The sequence below is a fragment of the Gambusia affinis genome, linkage group LG23 (genome assembly GCF_019740435.1).
Source record: "Gambusia affinis linkage group LG23, SWU_Gaff_1.0, whole genome shotgun sequence".
NCBI lineage: Eukaryota > Metazoa > Chordata > Actinopteri > Cyprinodontiformes > Poeciliidae > Gambusia > Gambusia affinis.
In genome coordinates, this window is record NC_057890.1 from 8,705,180 (window position 1) to 8,720,096 (window position 14,917).

The window sequence follows — 14,917 nt, forward strand, 5'->3', positions numbered from 1 at the left end:
TCAAAGACATGCTTTTTGCTGCGTTGGGAATAAACATGGTTTATTGTTGCTAAATGAATTTAGGTCCTTGGTGTTTTTTTTTTTAAGTCGCTCATCACTATAATGAACTATACCAGGAGTTAGCGTTCAGCAGTTAAATATTTCATCAACCAAAACAAACATTTAAAGCATTTAATAAGATTGAGCAACAGAGATGCATGTAAATAGCGACTTCCGTGGAGGTACACCGACTTGTCCTTCATCACAACGAGACAGCTAAGAAAATTTGCCCGCCGTTAATTAGAACTCCGAATCAGTCATTAGCGTATAATTGGGGCCGTGAATAGAAGTTTAATGAATGGAAAATGAACCGTCATTAACCAGCTCTGATCAGTCGTTTGTTCTAGACGGAGGCACAAATCCTGATTGTGCTGCACAGAGAAAGTACAATGGACGTTGTCGTTGCTGCGCTGACAAAACAGTAGCAGATAGTATTTAAATGCGCACGTCTTTCCAAATCGCATACAACCTGTTTTGTAAACAGGAGACATCTTTTTTTTTTTTCTTCTACCCTAATAATAGGTTGTTATGGAAATGGTCACGGCACATTTAAAGTACGAGTCAGTTTACCTATAACAATTTACCATGATGCTAATTTAAATCATGTGCATTTGTTAAAATTAATAGTAGCATTATACATTTACTTGTGTTTGACCAGTCATGATTGTTTTCAAACCAGTTTTGAATGTTTGAGGACATTTGACGTCATTTCTGCCGTTGTTATTTTTTCTTTTTCTTGTCTGACAATGTTTGCTATTTCTTCTCACTCAGTTATTTTTTACGGATTCAGTGGAACTAGACGGTTGAAATCTGCATAACTTTTCACTTTTACAAAATTAGAATAAAAATAAAATAGACATTGGTTTACTTTGTGGTCAGATAACAAAAGCTAAGCAAATTATATTTATTATGTCAGACATGCCTCACTTGACTGTACTTAATATTATGGAAGTTTCTTTACTGTTGTATGACTAAAGGAAAGAGAAATACACCTTCAAACACAAACTGTCTTCTTTAAATCAAAGTGCTATTTAATATTTTAACAAGATAAAGAGGGAAAACCTAAAAGTAAAAAAACATTTTGTCATGGTGTGTAGTGGCTAAGTTGGACCCAAATGCGGAAAGTAGATGAAGAAAGTAGATGAAGAATGTTTCATAAACAATGACGAAGAAAACTTACAAAAAATCACCAGGAGCAAAGCAAAAAACAGGAATTCAGAGAAAAGTGACAGTAGGGAAATAACAGGATATAACAGAAGGAACCAGCAAGGAGTGACTGAGAAAGAGTAGTATATATAGAGGGGAACTTGATTATGGAAGCAGGCTGAGGAGAGAGAGAGAGAGAGAGTGGCACAGGGGGCGAGGGACAGTTCACAAACCGGGTAACTAGGAATCTGACAGTAACAAATAACCAGACAGAAGGAACCCAATAAAACCAAAGTAACCAAAGGACTGAACCAAGGCAAAACAGAGACAAAGCAGATCTAATCAAAGACTAGACACAAAAATAATATAAAACTAAAATCAATAAAAACAAAACCCCCAGAACAACCCAGGACCCGACACATTCATCTCTGTCCCTTTTTTCTGTCCTGTTTTTATCGTCTTTGCTCTTCGATTTCTCCGCATTGAACAATCAAATAGATATGGCACATTTTGATAATGTCCTAATAAATGATAATTAAACTGCAGCTTCAGTCGACTACCTCCACATTTAAACACCATATAACCACCTTCAAGGACTCACAGTCTCACACAACGTGTCACCTGTTTCTCATCACAACATTTAAGCTTTCGTCTCAACTAAGAACGCCCGACTTTGTTCTGGTTCCCCTGCTAACTTCAAAGGCATCGTCAGATTATAGACAGGGGGTGGGCATGTTTCCTCCATCTCTGCTGCCTTTACTGCTCCACTTTAACTATTGGGATCCGAATTAGGCAGATTCAGAAGAGGAGAAATGATTCACAATTTCAGCAACAAACGTTTTATTCAGTTAATTTGATTGATGTGCGGAAGGTGAAGATGTCCTTTTTTTGTTTGTTATAAATTAAATCAACATTTAAAAAACCACAATTTTGGTTTCACCCTGGTTGTCTTTGCTCATCTGAAACATTTAAGAGGGATGAAAACACAAATTCTCTTTCACCTCTCTGTTCTTTGTTGGGTCTTAATAAAGAATGTGATTAAACTGAGGCCATCTCATCATTTTTGTTGAATCCTCTCACAACTCTGACTTCATTTTCGCATTTATCATGATTTCATAATCAAAACTGTGTAATGCCTATTACATGATTAAGCTTACCTGACAATTATACACCTACAAATTGTAACTGAACAATGTAAAAGGATATTAAGAAAAAAAAAAAAAGCCAAAATCTCTGTACTCAGGCATGAGAGGCTGTATCTTATAGATTCTGACCAATCTTATGAACATTATTTCTGTCTTCTGCTTTTTTCCTTTAGCTCTCCTACCAGCATGTGTGCTCTCATCTTTTCTAGCTGCATTTTTGATAACATCAAAGGAAAGTCAGTCTCATCTTAACCAAATAGCTGCAATCAGCACATGTGTCAGAAGTGTGGATATTTTGGACATGGTGTTGACGTATTCATCAACCAACAGTGCTGTCTGAAAACAACAGAATGTCATCATATGTAGATTAAAGAATAAAAAAAAGGATTGTGATATTCACACTCAACTCACCTTTCAACTATTTTCTGATTTTGTTTTATTTATTACTCCCAATGCCCGAGTCTGCAAAAAAGTCATAAAACTTTTATGCTTTTTTTTTTTTTTTAGATGTTGATTCTCTGACACCTACTGCCATAAAACATTTAAGAAATGTTGTGATTCAGTGAAGTTTATTCCAAAGCATTGCAGCCTCAAAACCAGATATTTTGCTATTACGGATGAAAACGTAAGCCAGCTGGTGACTAGGATAGTAGAACATAACATTCAAATACACCCAATTATTTTTCCTCTGCACCTTAGAAACTGATTGCAATGTTTGTTTTTTCTTAGCACCTCCCCCACCTCTTGCCACACAGATACAGTGCCCCAGATATAACATGGAGAAAGTAGGCAGGTTTTGTGTTGCTTACCTGATTTAATATTATGCATAAAAACCCCAGTGATGAGGATGCCAGTCTGACGCGTCTCCTTAATTCCTCAGCTCACTGGGCTGTGGACAGGGGCAACGGAGACTTCACCGGCGTCTCTTTAATGCGTTGAAACGGGAGGATAGTTTAGCTTTAATTCTGTTACAGCACAGCCGTGTTATCGCTCCTCACATGCACACGTCCCAACCTTCCACACTGTCAGTCATGTCCAATACGAATGCATGAATACAGTAAAAGGCAGCAACAGGGTAAATCACCATTCATGCCATTAGGTCAGATGACACTAAATCTTGTGCCCTCATCCAAGACTTACAGGTTTTGATTGCCTGCGAGTCCTGGAATAGAATTTCAGCAGTTTGATGTGGTAAATGAGGCTGACGATTTATCTTAATCATAATAATTTTAACCATTTCCCACACCATATTTGGAGCATACCTTACGACAAAACAACATACACCAACAAAACACGCAGGACAATTTGAAACTTTACATCATCAGTCCTAAATGTCTATATCCAAATCAGTAATGCTAGTTTAAACATTTACGTTTGCTAGTTCATTTCACAGTGGAGGCTGACGGCTCTAGTGGAGTTAGCAGCCAGACCACTGAGGAGTTTGTGGGCAAAAAAAAACAAACAAAAAAACCAGCATTAATATGGATTTAACATTTTTACTGTATACATATCCTGTATTAATGCAAATCATCTACCAACAACTGCAGAATGCGAGCATAGATAAAATCTACATCCTAAATCCTGAATAGTCCTTTTTGCATGTTAAAGTTAAAATGTGATCATTTTTGGCAGCTAAAGCTCTTTTTTAAAGTACATTCTGATCCAGAATGTACTTTACATGTTTGATGCCTATTGATAGCTGCTTTTAACAAGCAGAGGTAAAAAACAAACATGAACATAAATCAATACACATACACGAGGTTAAAAACTTTGGACAAGAGGACAATGCTTTTTGTTGCTTTCTTTATTCGGTTTTACAAACATTATCAACAATTACTCAATTTGAGGCCTCTTCAGCAGTAAAAACAGCAGAGCTGAAAGGCTGAAAATATGATACAAAGTCTTCTCAGCGCATTGAAAAGTGTTGCTTTCCCCAGGATGCCCCACATTAAGAGAATCGGGGAGAGGATTAACTTAATTTACAATAAATACAATTAGCAAGTGAACAATATAAATTAAACTGAAATGACTTAAACATAACTCACAGGTTCATACTTTAAAGTATCAGGCAATGATTTCATTAGCAAAGCATTGAATTTCTTGATAGTTCAGTTTTAACTGTAAGCTGAGGTAAAATTGTTTCAAAGAACCCTCCATACTCATGTCTAAAATGTCTCGGACATTTTTAGTGACGTAAACTGACAACTCTGACACCGATACAGCTGCGATGTGAAGGCGTCGTCTCCGGCAGGGTTTCTCTTTTGAGATTTCTTATTTCCCGTTTTGCTGGTCTGGCGTACAGCATTAGCTTTAGTACAATCAAATAGTCTCACCTCGACGGTGGCGGGTTTGGTGGTACAAATATAAATAGGAAATTGTGATAATCGTTTACAATACATTGACATTTTGCGTTAAAAAAAATTCCTTACAAAAGTTGAGATTACAAAGTGTAAAAAATACTGCAATCTTCCCCATATAAAAGGCCAACTCGAATGAGGCAAGTAAAATTGCTTCATATATTATGAAACATAAAAATGACAGTTATTAAGACACAAAACAGAGTATACGAAACGTTGTCGGTTCGTTCACGTTTTATGAACTGACTTAACCAACATGCTACTAGGCACCACCTTATCACCAAAAAACCCCCCCAAAAAAACCACGTCTGTCCGGTTTAAAAGCATCTTGCGTCGGGTTTTAAATGACCGACGTGTGGTACTGAATGCTGAAGATTCTTCAACGGTTGGCAACAAAGTTGCTCAGGGAATGCTACCGAGTTTCTCACCAATGACATTTCTCCATTTACAGTGGTTTCACAGAGTGACAACTTCCAAAACAAAGCAACGGTGCACCGGATTTTAAAAAATATGCCTGCATCAAATACTTAGACACGTCTCTTACACAGTGGTGACAGAAAGAAAGGCATTATGAACAGTAGACCCCTCTGGGACCCTTGCCCCGTGGCTCATCAGTTCTTGGATGGTCATCCAATTGTCCAGAATCTTTTTGTTCCGCTTCTTCATCATCTTTTTGTGACTGAGCTCCAAGATGTTGATCTCCTTCTTGCTCTCGGCTCCGCTTGCTGGTCCCTCCTTTAGGCATTCGAGGCGGCTTTTCTGCATGAACTCCCTCCTCTTCCTTTGCTCCCTGGCTCTTGCCAAATGCTGCTTCCTCTCCTCTTTGCTCCAGTAGCGGCCCATCTTCATCTCACTCATCGCATCGTCATCTGTGGTCATGCCTCCGCTCCTCTCTTCTCTGATTCTAAGTGCCCGCTCCCTAAGAATGCGGTCGCGAGCAGGTCTCCTGGCGACGTAGCGTGTCCCATCTGCGCGGACTTTGACTTTCCACTCCAGGCGAGGCTCCCCCCCACGACCGTTGCGATGCATGGGATCTCGACACACGCTAAGGAGACTCAGCTGGCTCTGTGAATACTCCAGGGACGAGTGCTGCTGGAGCAGCTGCATATAGCTCTGCAATAAAGATGATGTTCGCCACAGAGTTATTCAGAAGTGCTTTATGTAGACGTGCGCTACATAGATAAGTTTTCATCATACAAACCTGAAGTTGTTTGGATCCTCCCTGGCCGTGATAGGTGCCCGTCTGATATGAAGCACCATAAGGAAGAGCTCTTCTCGAGTCTCTGCTCCTTCCCTTTTTGTCGCATCTTTCATCGTCCGCTGGTAGTGATGGGTCCGACTCAGACCGTGAAGGATTGCTCTGGTCGGGGCTGCTGGAGATAACTGGACCGTGATCGGCTGGCCTGCAAGGCCTACGTGTGCCTTGAGGCTTGGGGATAGGAATGGGATTGGATGGTGCAGAAGAGGCAAGTCTGAGGTTTTTCTGGTTGGTAATGCTGATCTGTCTCTGCAGCGAATGATCAGGGGATCTCTCCATGCCAAGAGGCGTTGACCGGGAACTCTCCGCTGTGTTGTAGGCACTGGAGCTGTCCTTTTCACGAACTCTATCACTGTCGGACCTCTCGGGGTACTCATGAATGTCAGCCAGCCTCCCGTGCCGCTTTTGTCCATTTTTGTGGTTCACTCCTGGTGAGCAGGGTGCAGACTGTGATTGCTCGAGCTGCTGGGACTTGCGTAGTTGATGGGCTTGCATGATGCTCTGGCACTCCAACTCAATGCTGCGCAGCTCTTCATTCAGCATCTTCAACTCCTGCTCTACCCCTCCCCCTGCACCAACATCACCGTCACTATCTCCATCCCCTCCACCTTGCCCAGTGAGACTACATTCTATACTGTGTCTAATGGAGTACACCCCACATTCGCCCCCATTTCGTATTTGGCACTTGAGCTCTAAAAGTTGCTGGAAGCAGTTCTCTAAACCTCGGACTCCGCATCCACTATTACGAATACTCACTACACTTTCGTTGCCTTGGCTCGCTGAATGGGATTTTGTGCTTTGGACGTCTTGTGGTACAACAGTCCCTCGCCTGTTGAGTGGATGTTCTGACTGCCATCGATCCCTCAGGCACTGTGCGGGGCTCCTCTTGTAAAGTCTTGCCAATAAGGGCTGGTGCTCGGTACTGTCTGTGCTGCGCCCAAATCCACTGTCTTGATTGTTGGAAGAGCAGGTGGCCGTGTCTGTTGTGACGTCCTCATCGCCTTGAAGCTTTAAACGAAGAAACACAGCACCCTTTACCCGGCTTACAAGAGCTAAGGCATCATTTCAGAGATGGCCAAAAGTAAAACAACGATATTTAAGTTGCTGAAGTTCAATGCAAATTCAGAATATTGCATGTTAAAACTAAAGGAGAGGTAGAAGTCTTTCCTTCATTATAAAGAAATGAAGGATGCTAAGAATAATTTATTTAGGGAGCCCTAAAAGTGTGGCCATGTGATTGTCTTCCCACCGAAATAAAACCTTTGAAATCACCTTGGTTCAGTGATATTCAAATAGCAGTGGAGTCCTTTAGTTCATAGAGTTTTAAGACCATGTGAAATGAGCCTTAAGGATAATGACAGGGGAACAGCTAAAGAAGTTTTGTTTGTTTTGATATTTAAGTCCTTTAGCTATATCCCAGCAAGACTGAACCACAATCAATTGGAAACAAAGGTCAAGAAACACTTAAAATATAAAACAAATATTTGAAATGGAAAGAAAATAGAAATTACAGCTTGAACTAATCAATACAACATTCAAGTAATCTATGGTAACATGATGGTGATAAGAACAAAAGCCTGTCTCGTCCAACTTCCCACCGCCTTGATAAGAACGACGCTGTAGTATATCAACTGTAGTGTTGTCGCCATCCTTTCTCCGCTGTCTCTGTTTTGGACATTTTTTTTTTTGTCTCTTATTTTGATTTGTTTTACTCACCCTGTCTGCCATCTCAAAGCTCTGTTCTCTCTGCTTCCTCTTCTCTGCCAGAATCTCCATCTTCAGCTCCTCGACAAGCCGCTGTTGCTCGTCATCCAGCCACACAGCCTCCTCTTCCAGCTGTAATCACAAGATCTCGTCAGAGTCCTCTCTGTGGTTTCGCACCCATGACTGTGTGTTTGTGAGCGCGCCTACGTGCAGGAACTCCAAACAATCACCTTGACAGGAAAGAAAACCGAAAGGCTCTCAAGCAGCAGTCGCTTTTATCTGACATGACACAGGTTGTCAAGAACGGGGCAGGAGGGCTGCGTGTGTGTGTGTGTGTGTGTGTGTTTACCTGGATCTCTGGCCTTGTCACCAGGAGTCTGATGCTCTTTGCTTCTTCGCTTGACAACAAGGCAACAGCTTTCTCCCGGTCTTGCACTTCAAAGCCATTTATCTGCACACCACAGACCGACATTGAGTATGAGAAGGAAAATTTGCATATTATACATATGTCCTTTAAATTATACGCAATTAAGCTGCAAGAGAAGATGGATTAGGGTTTTTTTTTTTGTGTGTGGATCATTGATCTTTCTTGACTCTAAGCCCGTTTACTTTCGTCCCCCTATCCATATATTTTCACTCTCCATTAGTCTTCGTTTCCACACACTTCTTTTTTAATCTCTCTGCATGTCTCCTCTGCCGTCCGCCTTCCTTCCTCTCCGCTGCCACTTGCTCCTAGTATGAATACACAAGAGAGGCTACACACTCTGGAGAGGGGAGTCAATAGTAGAACTCTGCTCTCACCAGACCATCCAGACATACAATTAACTGTTCTTTGACAGGTGGCGTTCATCTTTTCCACACTAGAGTAATGGGGCTGTCAGAGGAAGATAATAGGGCCAGAAGCACAGCAGGCCGTATCCCACCCAATCATTCATAGGACAAGGAAACAAACAACACACTGCGAGAAGGGAGATACTCAGAGGTCAATATACGATTAATAAAGACGATTCAAAGTCTTCTGCTTGGACTGAAAGCTACTTAAAATGTCACTTTACCGAGATAAACAAGGGATCTGACTTACACAACCATAAGTAAAAGGGAATTCATAGACACTAGGTAACGCTTTTATTTAGGAGTACAGCTTTGATATTTATGATACACAAATCTGGGTTTTAATGAAGATCTCCTTTGCTTCCCAAATTAAAACATTTACTTTAGTAATAACCCTAAAGTGAAATCAATGCATGTCCAGTTCCACATCATCTGAAGACACGTTTGTTTTCCAGTATCACAGACCAAGGGACTTTAACGAGTGACGATTTTGAAATGGACCAAGATATTGGCCAGTGACCGGAATCTGTTGCTTTTTTAGTTTACAGGACCAAAACTTTTGATCTCAATGAGCACACTGTGAGACATCATCGATATTGACTGGTCAATATCTGGCAACACATCTTTGCGTTAAAACATTTCTTGAAGCACAACTCTTTTCGTCGAAGTTCTTGCTCAAGGATGAAAGCTAAATTTTATTTTATTTTTCCAGAATAGTAGGAGGCAAACACTCAGCTAAAAAGAATAAAACAAGCTGAAAGTTGTGAGGCCATGAAAAGAGGGAGCCACTGATAGGCGAGTCTGGGGTCAAGGGGTCATTCATTTTCAAGTTTGTTACTCCAGTGTTTCAGTGGAAGAACAACAAACGGCAAAACGATCTGGTACAACGTGTTTAAAAAAAAAAAAAAAAAAAAAAAAAGATTTATATTCATGGACATGATTATAGATCTGCTTCAGACTAGATATCAAAACTGAGATAACCTTTTTGTTTTAAACGGCAACGTTTCTTAGCATTTCTGGTCGAGTAAGATTTACAAAGAACGACCTTTTGTTAAAACTGGAGCTATTCACAGTAGTTTACCCCATGGAAGGTTTGCATAATGAGGGACAGAGCCAGAAAGAGTTCTCCCAGATGATGTAGTGCCTGCGAAACTGCAACTAAGGACTTTAATTTCCCTGATAAAACGAGGTGATTAAATATACATATCCTTGCCCAGACTCGAGACACCAGCAGCTCAGTTATTCTCTTACAAGAATGTCATATAAGGGTAGAGAAGCTTTCCTCCTAGACAGTCTTTTCTTTTTGTTAATTAAAAGGGTAGCGGTTATTTGAGGAGTTCTGGAAAAAAACCCCATAATATTTCTGAGAATATGACATAACCTGATGTTAGTGGATCGTTGTCACCGAACGCAAATAATTCACCTGCAGAATGCGGTCTCCTTCCTTAATGCGTCCGTCTCTCGCTGCTATGCTGTTTGGCTCCACCTGCACAAAAGGACGCAGAAATCAATGCCGACAGCCAGTCACTGAGCATGTCTGTACTCTCTGAAATACAGCTTGCGATGTCTGGCGCTCTAACTGCACTTTGATGTACGCTGTTTGCAGAAAACACTGTTTTTTTTTTCCCTACAAAGTAGAGATACATATTTTTTTTTTAACCCTCCCTGTCAAGCCTATATTTTTCCTATATTAAAGACGGGTTTTTGCAGACTGAGTCGGTACTGAGGTCGATTCATGTCCAAGTTTCAGAAGACGGTTACAAAACAACAGCAGATTTGACAGATTTTTTTTGTACGCAAGTAGAGAGCGTCACTCGTGTTGGAGACGCAACAAAAAGAAAAGTGGGGGGGGGGGGACTGAGCAAAAAAATATATAAAAAGCTTAAACAAAATCTTGCAAATTTTAGGCTGAATAGCTTAATTTATCCTCTTCTTCAAAAGTATCCCGGTGGATATGCACGCCGACACTGCACAATCATATACTTTGTTGTTTCCCCCAACGTGCAAGATCAAAAGTCTTAGTAAGGTGTGCAAAACATAAAAAAAAAAAAAAAAAACAGTAGACAAGTCAAAATAAGATCCTGTATTTCCCGACAGTTGCATCAGAACTATCCATACATGCATTTTAATGAGAGAGATGCTTCATAGCAAATACACAGACATAAATATATGTGCTCTGTTGGTGGAAGGCAGTTTCCACAGTTTGCTTTTTTGGAGCTTTGTGTCAAGTTCAAGAGAAACAACTGAAACAGCAGAACATCAGCAGGACGTGGTGCCTTACAAAAGTATTCATTCCTCTTTCAACTTTTGCATAAAATAAAAAAAAATTAAAATAAATCTCCAATTCCTTTTGACTGCAATGATGCTGCTTCTACGCCTCACAGCAGAGATGATGCATTCAAGCTGATGTGTGTTCAGACTGGACTGAAAAGTAACATTTTGGTTTTATGTCACCGGAGCACCGTCCTCTTCAGGTTTGCTGTGTCAAATCCACTGTTTGTGGCAAACTTGTGGCAGGAATTATCCTGACGTTCTACAAAGATGGCTTTCTGCCCGCCAGTCTTCCAGGAAAGACGTATTTATGGTGTGTTTAACTAACGGCTGACCTGTCAGCAAGTTTACTGCCTGATTAGAATAGCAGCTGTACTTTTTTTTGTTTCCTGAAGACGTTACCTCTGACACAGAAACACTGTCAGGTCAACACTCAGTGGTGCATTTGAACCTCAAGGACAAGGGACTTTTTGTGTTCAGAACACAAAAATTGACAAATTTGAGAGAGGGAATCGAGATGGTTTGAAAGAGACGTAGAATACGTAATCTAAGTGAAACATGAAACACCAACATTGAAGAGAGTCTAACAACAGACAGAATTAAGTTTGTAACCTTAACGATTCTCTTGGCGTGATGATTCTGACTCCAATTTAAAGCCCTAGTACGGTTAAATGTACGATTAGAACTGAACAAGGTGTTTGGATAATAAGTTCAATGTCTTCTGTTTAAATGTCATTTCTGAGAATCTACACTTTGACCATCTAATAAAATTTTTCCAGTTTGGGTTGGGGTCTCTACAGCTCCTTCAAAGTTCTCGTTACTATTTCCTCGTGTTTCATCAAAACTTTCCTTTTCCACTTTCAGATAACAGATTAAACACTTCTAAGTTCAACACTTGGATTATTATTATTATTATTATGATTAGCAGAACATTTATTTTTAAGTTGCATTGGAGATTACTTACAGTAATGTTTGTAGTTGTAGACTGACAAAAATGGGTCAAATTTTGATATACCTTTTGCAGGAAACTACACAGCAAGCATGTAACTGATTCAAGCTACATTGACTGCTGTAATTCTGCCATCTGTGCCTTTGTGCCGGAAAGCTAATCCTCATTGCAGCTCTTAGTTTTCCTTTCAGCCCGTCTTTGCCTTCATAACAGGATTAAAACTGCACCTGCAGTCAGACTGAATGATTTCCTAATTTATTTCCCGTCGCCCAAATTCCCCCCGAATTCCATCATTCATTTGGTTTTTTTTCTTGGATAGCTCAATAATTAGCTTCCATTCCGTCTTATCAACGCTTTTGCAATACAGGATCTTTTTTTTTTTCCTGAGCTGACAATCATGTGAATTAGGAGAATCTCTGTAATATATTCCTGTCTGGCTTTGCATGTTTGGTATTTAGATGAGTGGCAGTAAATGGCAGAAGAAGTAATTTCAAACTACGGGAAGAAAAGGAAGAGAGAGCCGCCGCGAGCTAATTAAAAGAATAACAACATGTTAAAAGGAGGGAAGGAAGTGAATCATATTTCAAACATGACTTCCTTTTAGGCCATGCATATCTCATTCCCTGTTGATGTTTGGCTGCAAGACATTTTTCTTTTCCGCCTTCCTCCATGATTCGGTTCAACTCCCTCTCCGCTTTAGAACGTAGATGTGGGAACGGGTCTGTGCTTTCATAAACTCCTCGTAATAACTTCTCGCTCCAAAAAGACTAATAACGAGTCCCAAAAATAAGACTTGTTTTCTGGAATTTTAGAGTGTTTCTGTGTGACTTTTAAAATGTCTACTGAAATAAAACCCAACAGGAAATAGTTTAACGTTGCACAAAGCTCTATTAGTAGTACCTGACTGACGTAAATGCCGGTGTCCTCCTCATCGTCGGTCCGGTAGCATAATGTCAGACCGAGCTTATCCTCTCTGTTCAGCCGACACAGCTCCACTTCCTGTTAAAACGCAAGCAAAACAAATATTATTTTTTAAAAAGACATTGAAGAGACAGCTGGTGACTGAATAGTGAAAACAAAAAACTAAAAACTCAGATGAAAGTTGGCCATTGTTACCTTGCCTGACTTATTATTGGTGTGGCAAAATTTGGATGAGTCATGTCGACTAAAGGAGCTCAACTTTTATGACATATTTCGAGTTTACATAAAGATAATCCATTAGCTTCAGGTTTGCAAAAAGGACAAATCCCCTCCCCCACAAGAAAACAATGCAAGTAGCTTCGTGTGAAAGAGCTTTAGTTGTTCTCTAAACCGGCTGCATGTGTGCTTTTACAGAGTCACTGGTTTCCTTAAGAACATCATTTTAAAGACGTTTCAACCGTCTGTTGGTTTGAGGTTGAAGGTGAATAAAAAAAAAAATTGAGGTAGCCAATTCAGTGTCGATAGAAAATTTGCACTGTGCAACCAAACACTTTCAATCCAAGCCTAAAGCTCCTCTCACCGCTTAATATATTACACAGCTTCTACCCCACTCAGGTGGTAAAAGACGTAAAGTGTCGAATTCCATTGTTTTATCATGTGAAAAATACGACAGAGATAAAGCCGGCTTCACAAGGGCATCTGTTATGGCAATAAGAAACGGGTTATAGACTTCTATATGCTGTAAAACTTCTTTTTACTGAAGGAGAAGTTCCCAGTCCCTGAAACACGACCCAACGTCATATTTGTCCCTCCACCAAACTACATATTCATCAGAATGCAATCAGCACATAGTGTGATCCTGGCAACTACCAAACCCAACTGGACTGGATTGTGTGGTAGGATGAGGATCATTTGTTACCGTCAAGAACACGTCTCCAATGCCCTACAGCTGAGTGGTGTTGTGCTTTAACCACATGGCATTTGACACTTTTCATCGTACTTGGTATTGTAAGTAGCTGCGTGGTCGTAGAAACCCAAAACATGACTGTCTCTGTTTTCTATACTTGAGCTAATCTGAAGGCAGATAAAGTTTACGGGTATGTAGCACCGGAATCTACATACTGCAGGCTGCTTTCTGATATTACATGGTCTCCCATCAAAAACTGAAATGAAGGGACAAAATGGCACTGAATACATATGAATGAGGTCATAATAAAGGCACAATTTGACAGGGCGACGACTGTAGCATCGCAATTCAATGAATTATAGAGGGTGTCTGAATACTTTCGACAATGTAATTTGCCTGTTCTTCTGGATGTAAAACAACAAAAATATATTTTTTTATTAGTATTTGCTAAGACAAGAGTGGTTTTTAAAATTCCCTTTGACTAAATAATAAATGCTTCATCAATATTGACTTTGGGGTGAGCCCTTTGTTTTAGACAGAAACATTCTGCTATGGGTGGGTATGAGAATGTTCCGGCAGCTTCTCGTTCACTACAGGCCTGTTTTATTAAAGATTATAAAGTTATTCTCTTTCAAGAAACTTTTCCCCTTTGCTGGTGCTGACTGTTCAGGCCTTTTACTAAACTTTGACAGAACAGATGCAAAACAACAAACTGGTTCTGTGCACAGGTGGATGAATACATGCTTGTATGGAAAAGTCTCCTACATTTCTATGCCACTAATAAAAACAAGATAAAGAAATAGAAGTTGAAGTAGAGGCAGCCTTAATATGCATATCGTTGCAGTCCAAGCTCCGTCTTGGGACGTGGATATTAATTAAGTCAAGGGATACAAAACTCAAACTAAGCCAATACGGTGGAGCCATGCAGGCCGAGTCTTTCATGTCTTTGCACAGCCCCCCTCCAGGACATTTCCCCATATTTAGTCCTGCTCACCGCTGGTTCTTTTTGATCTCTGCTGTGTATTAAAGTAATCACATGAAGATAACTCTGGGGGTAATCTTTATTAACCTCACACTGCCAAATCCATTTCACCTCTGTGATCAAATGGAGGAAGGGTTGTGGGATAGAACGATGAGTAAAGAGAGGGAGCTGCTGGGGGTGTTGGAGGGGGGGCAGGAATTAAACCCCTGTCCCGTGTTTCTACTGTCAGGGGAAACAACGGTAGCGGAGATTGACAGGGGAAGAAATTAATTTCTGTGGCATTTAACCCCCTGTGCAAACAGCCCTGACCTTCAAAGGTTGGGTTGTGGAAGGAGTTTATGATTTTGCAACACAACACACTGCTTCGTACCAGGCACACGCCTCACCAGTATGATGAACTGGTTGAT

General features: G+C 40.4%; 1 protein-coding gene across 6 annotated transcripts in view; it reads right to left on the reverse strand.

Annotated features, from left to right (window-relative positions):
- Positions 1-4,118: 4,118 nt before the first annotated feature.
- The window catches only part of pdzrn4 (PDZ domain containing ring finger 4), a 63,348-nt gene continuing 52,549 nt past the window's right edge, over positions 4,119-14,917 (reverse strand). For all 6 annotated transcript variants that reach the window (XM_044108532.1, XM_044108534.1, XM_044108535.1 and 3 more), the window contains 6 exons: positions 12,601-12,699; positions 9,904-9,966; positions 7,999-8,100; positions 7,662-7,781; positions 5,889-6,953; positions 4,119-5,800 (listed from right to left, as the gene is read on the reverse strand). In XM_044108532.1, coding sequence (XP_043964467.1) covers positions 5,228-5,800; positions 5,889-6,953; positions 7,662-7,781; positions 7,999-8,100; positions 9,904-9,966; positions 12,601-12,699 — 2,022 coding nt within the window. In that variant the 3' untranslated portion in view covers positions 4,119-5,227. The remainder of the gene's footprint in view (positions 5,801-5,888; positions 6,954-7,661; positions 7,782-7,998; positions 8,101-9,903; positions 9,967-12,600; positions 12,700-14,917) is intronic.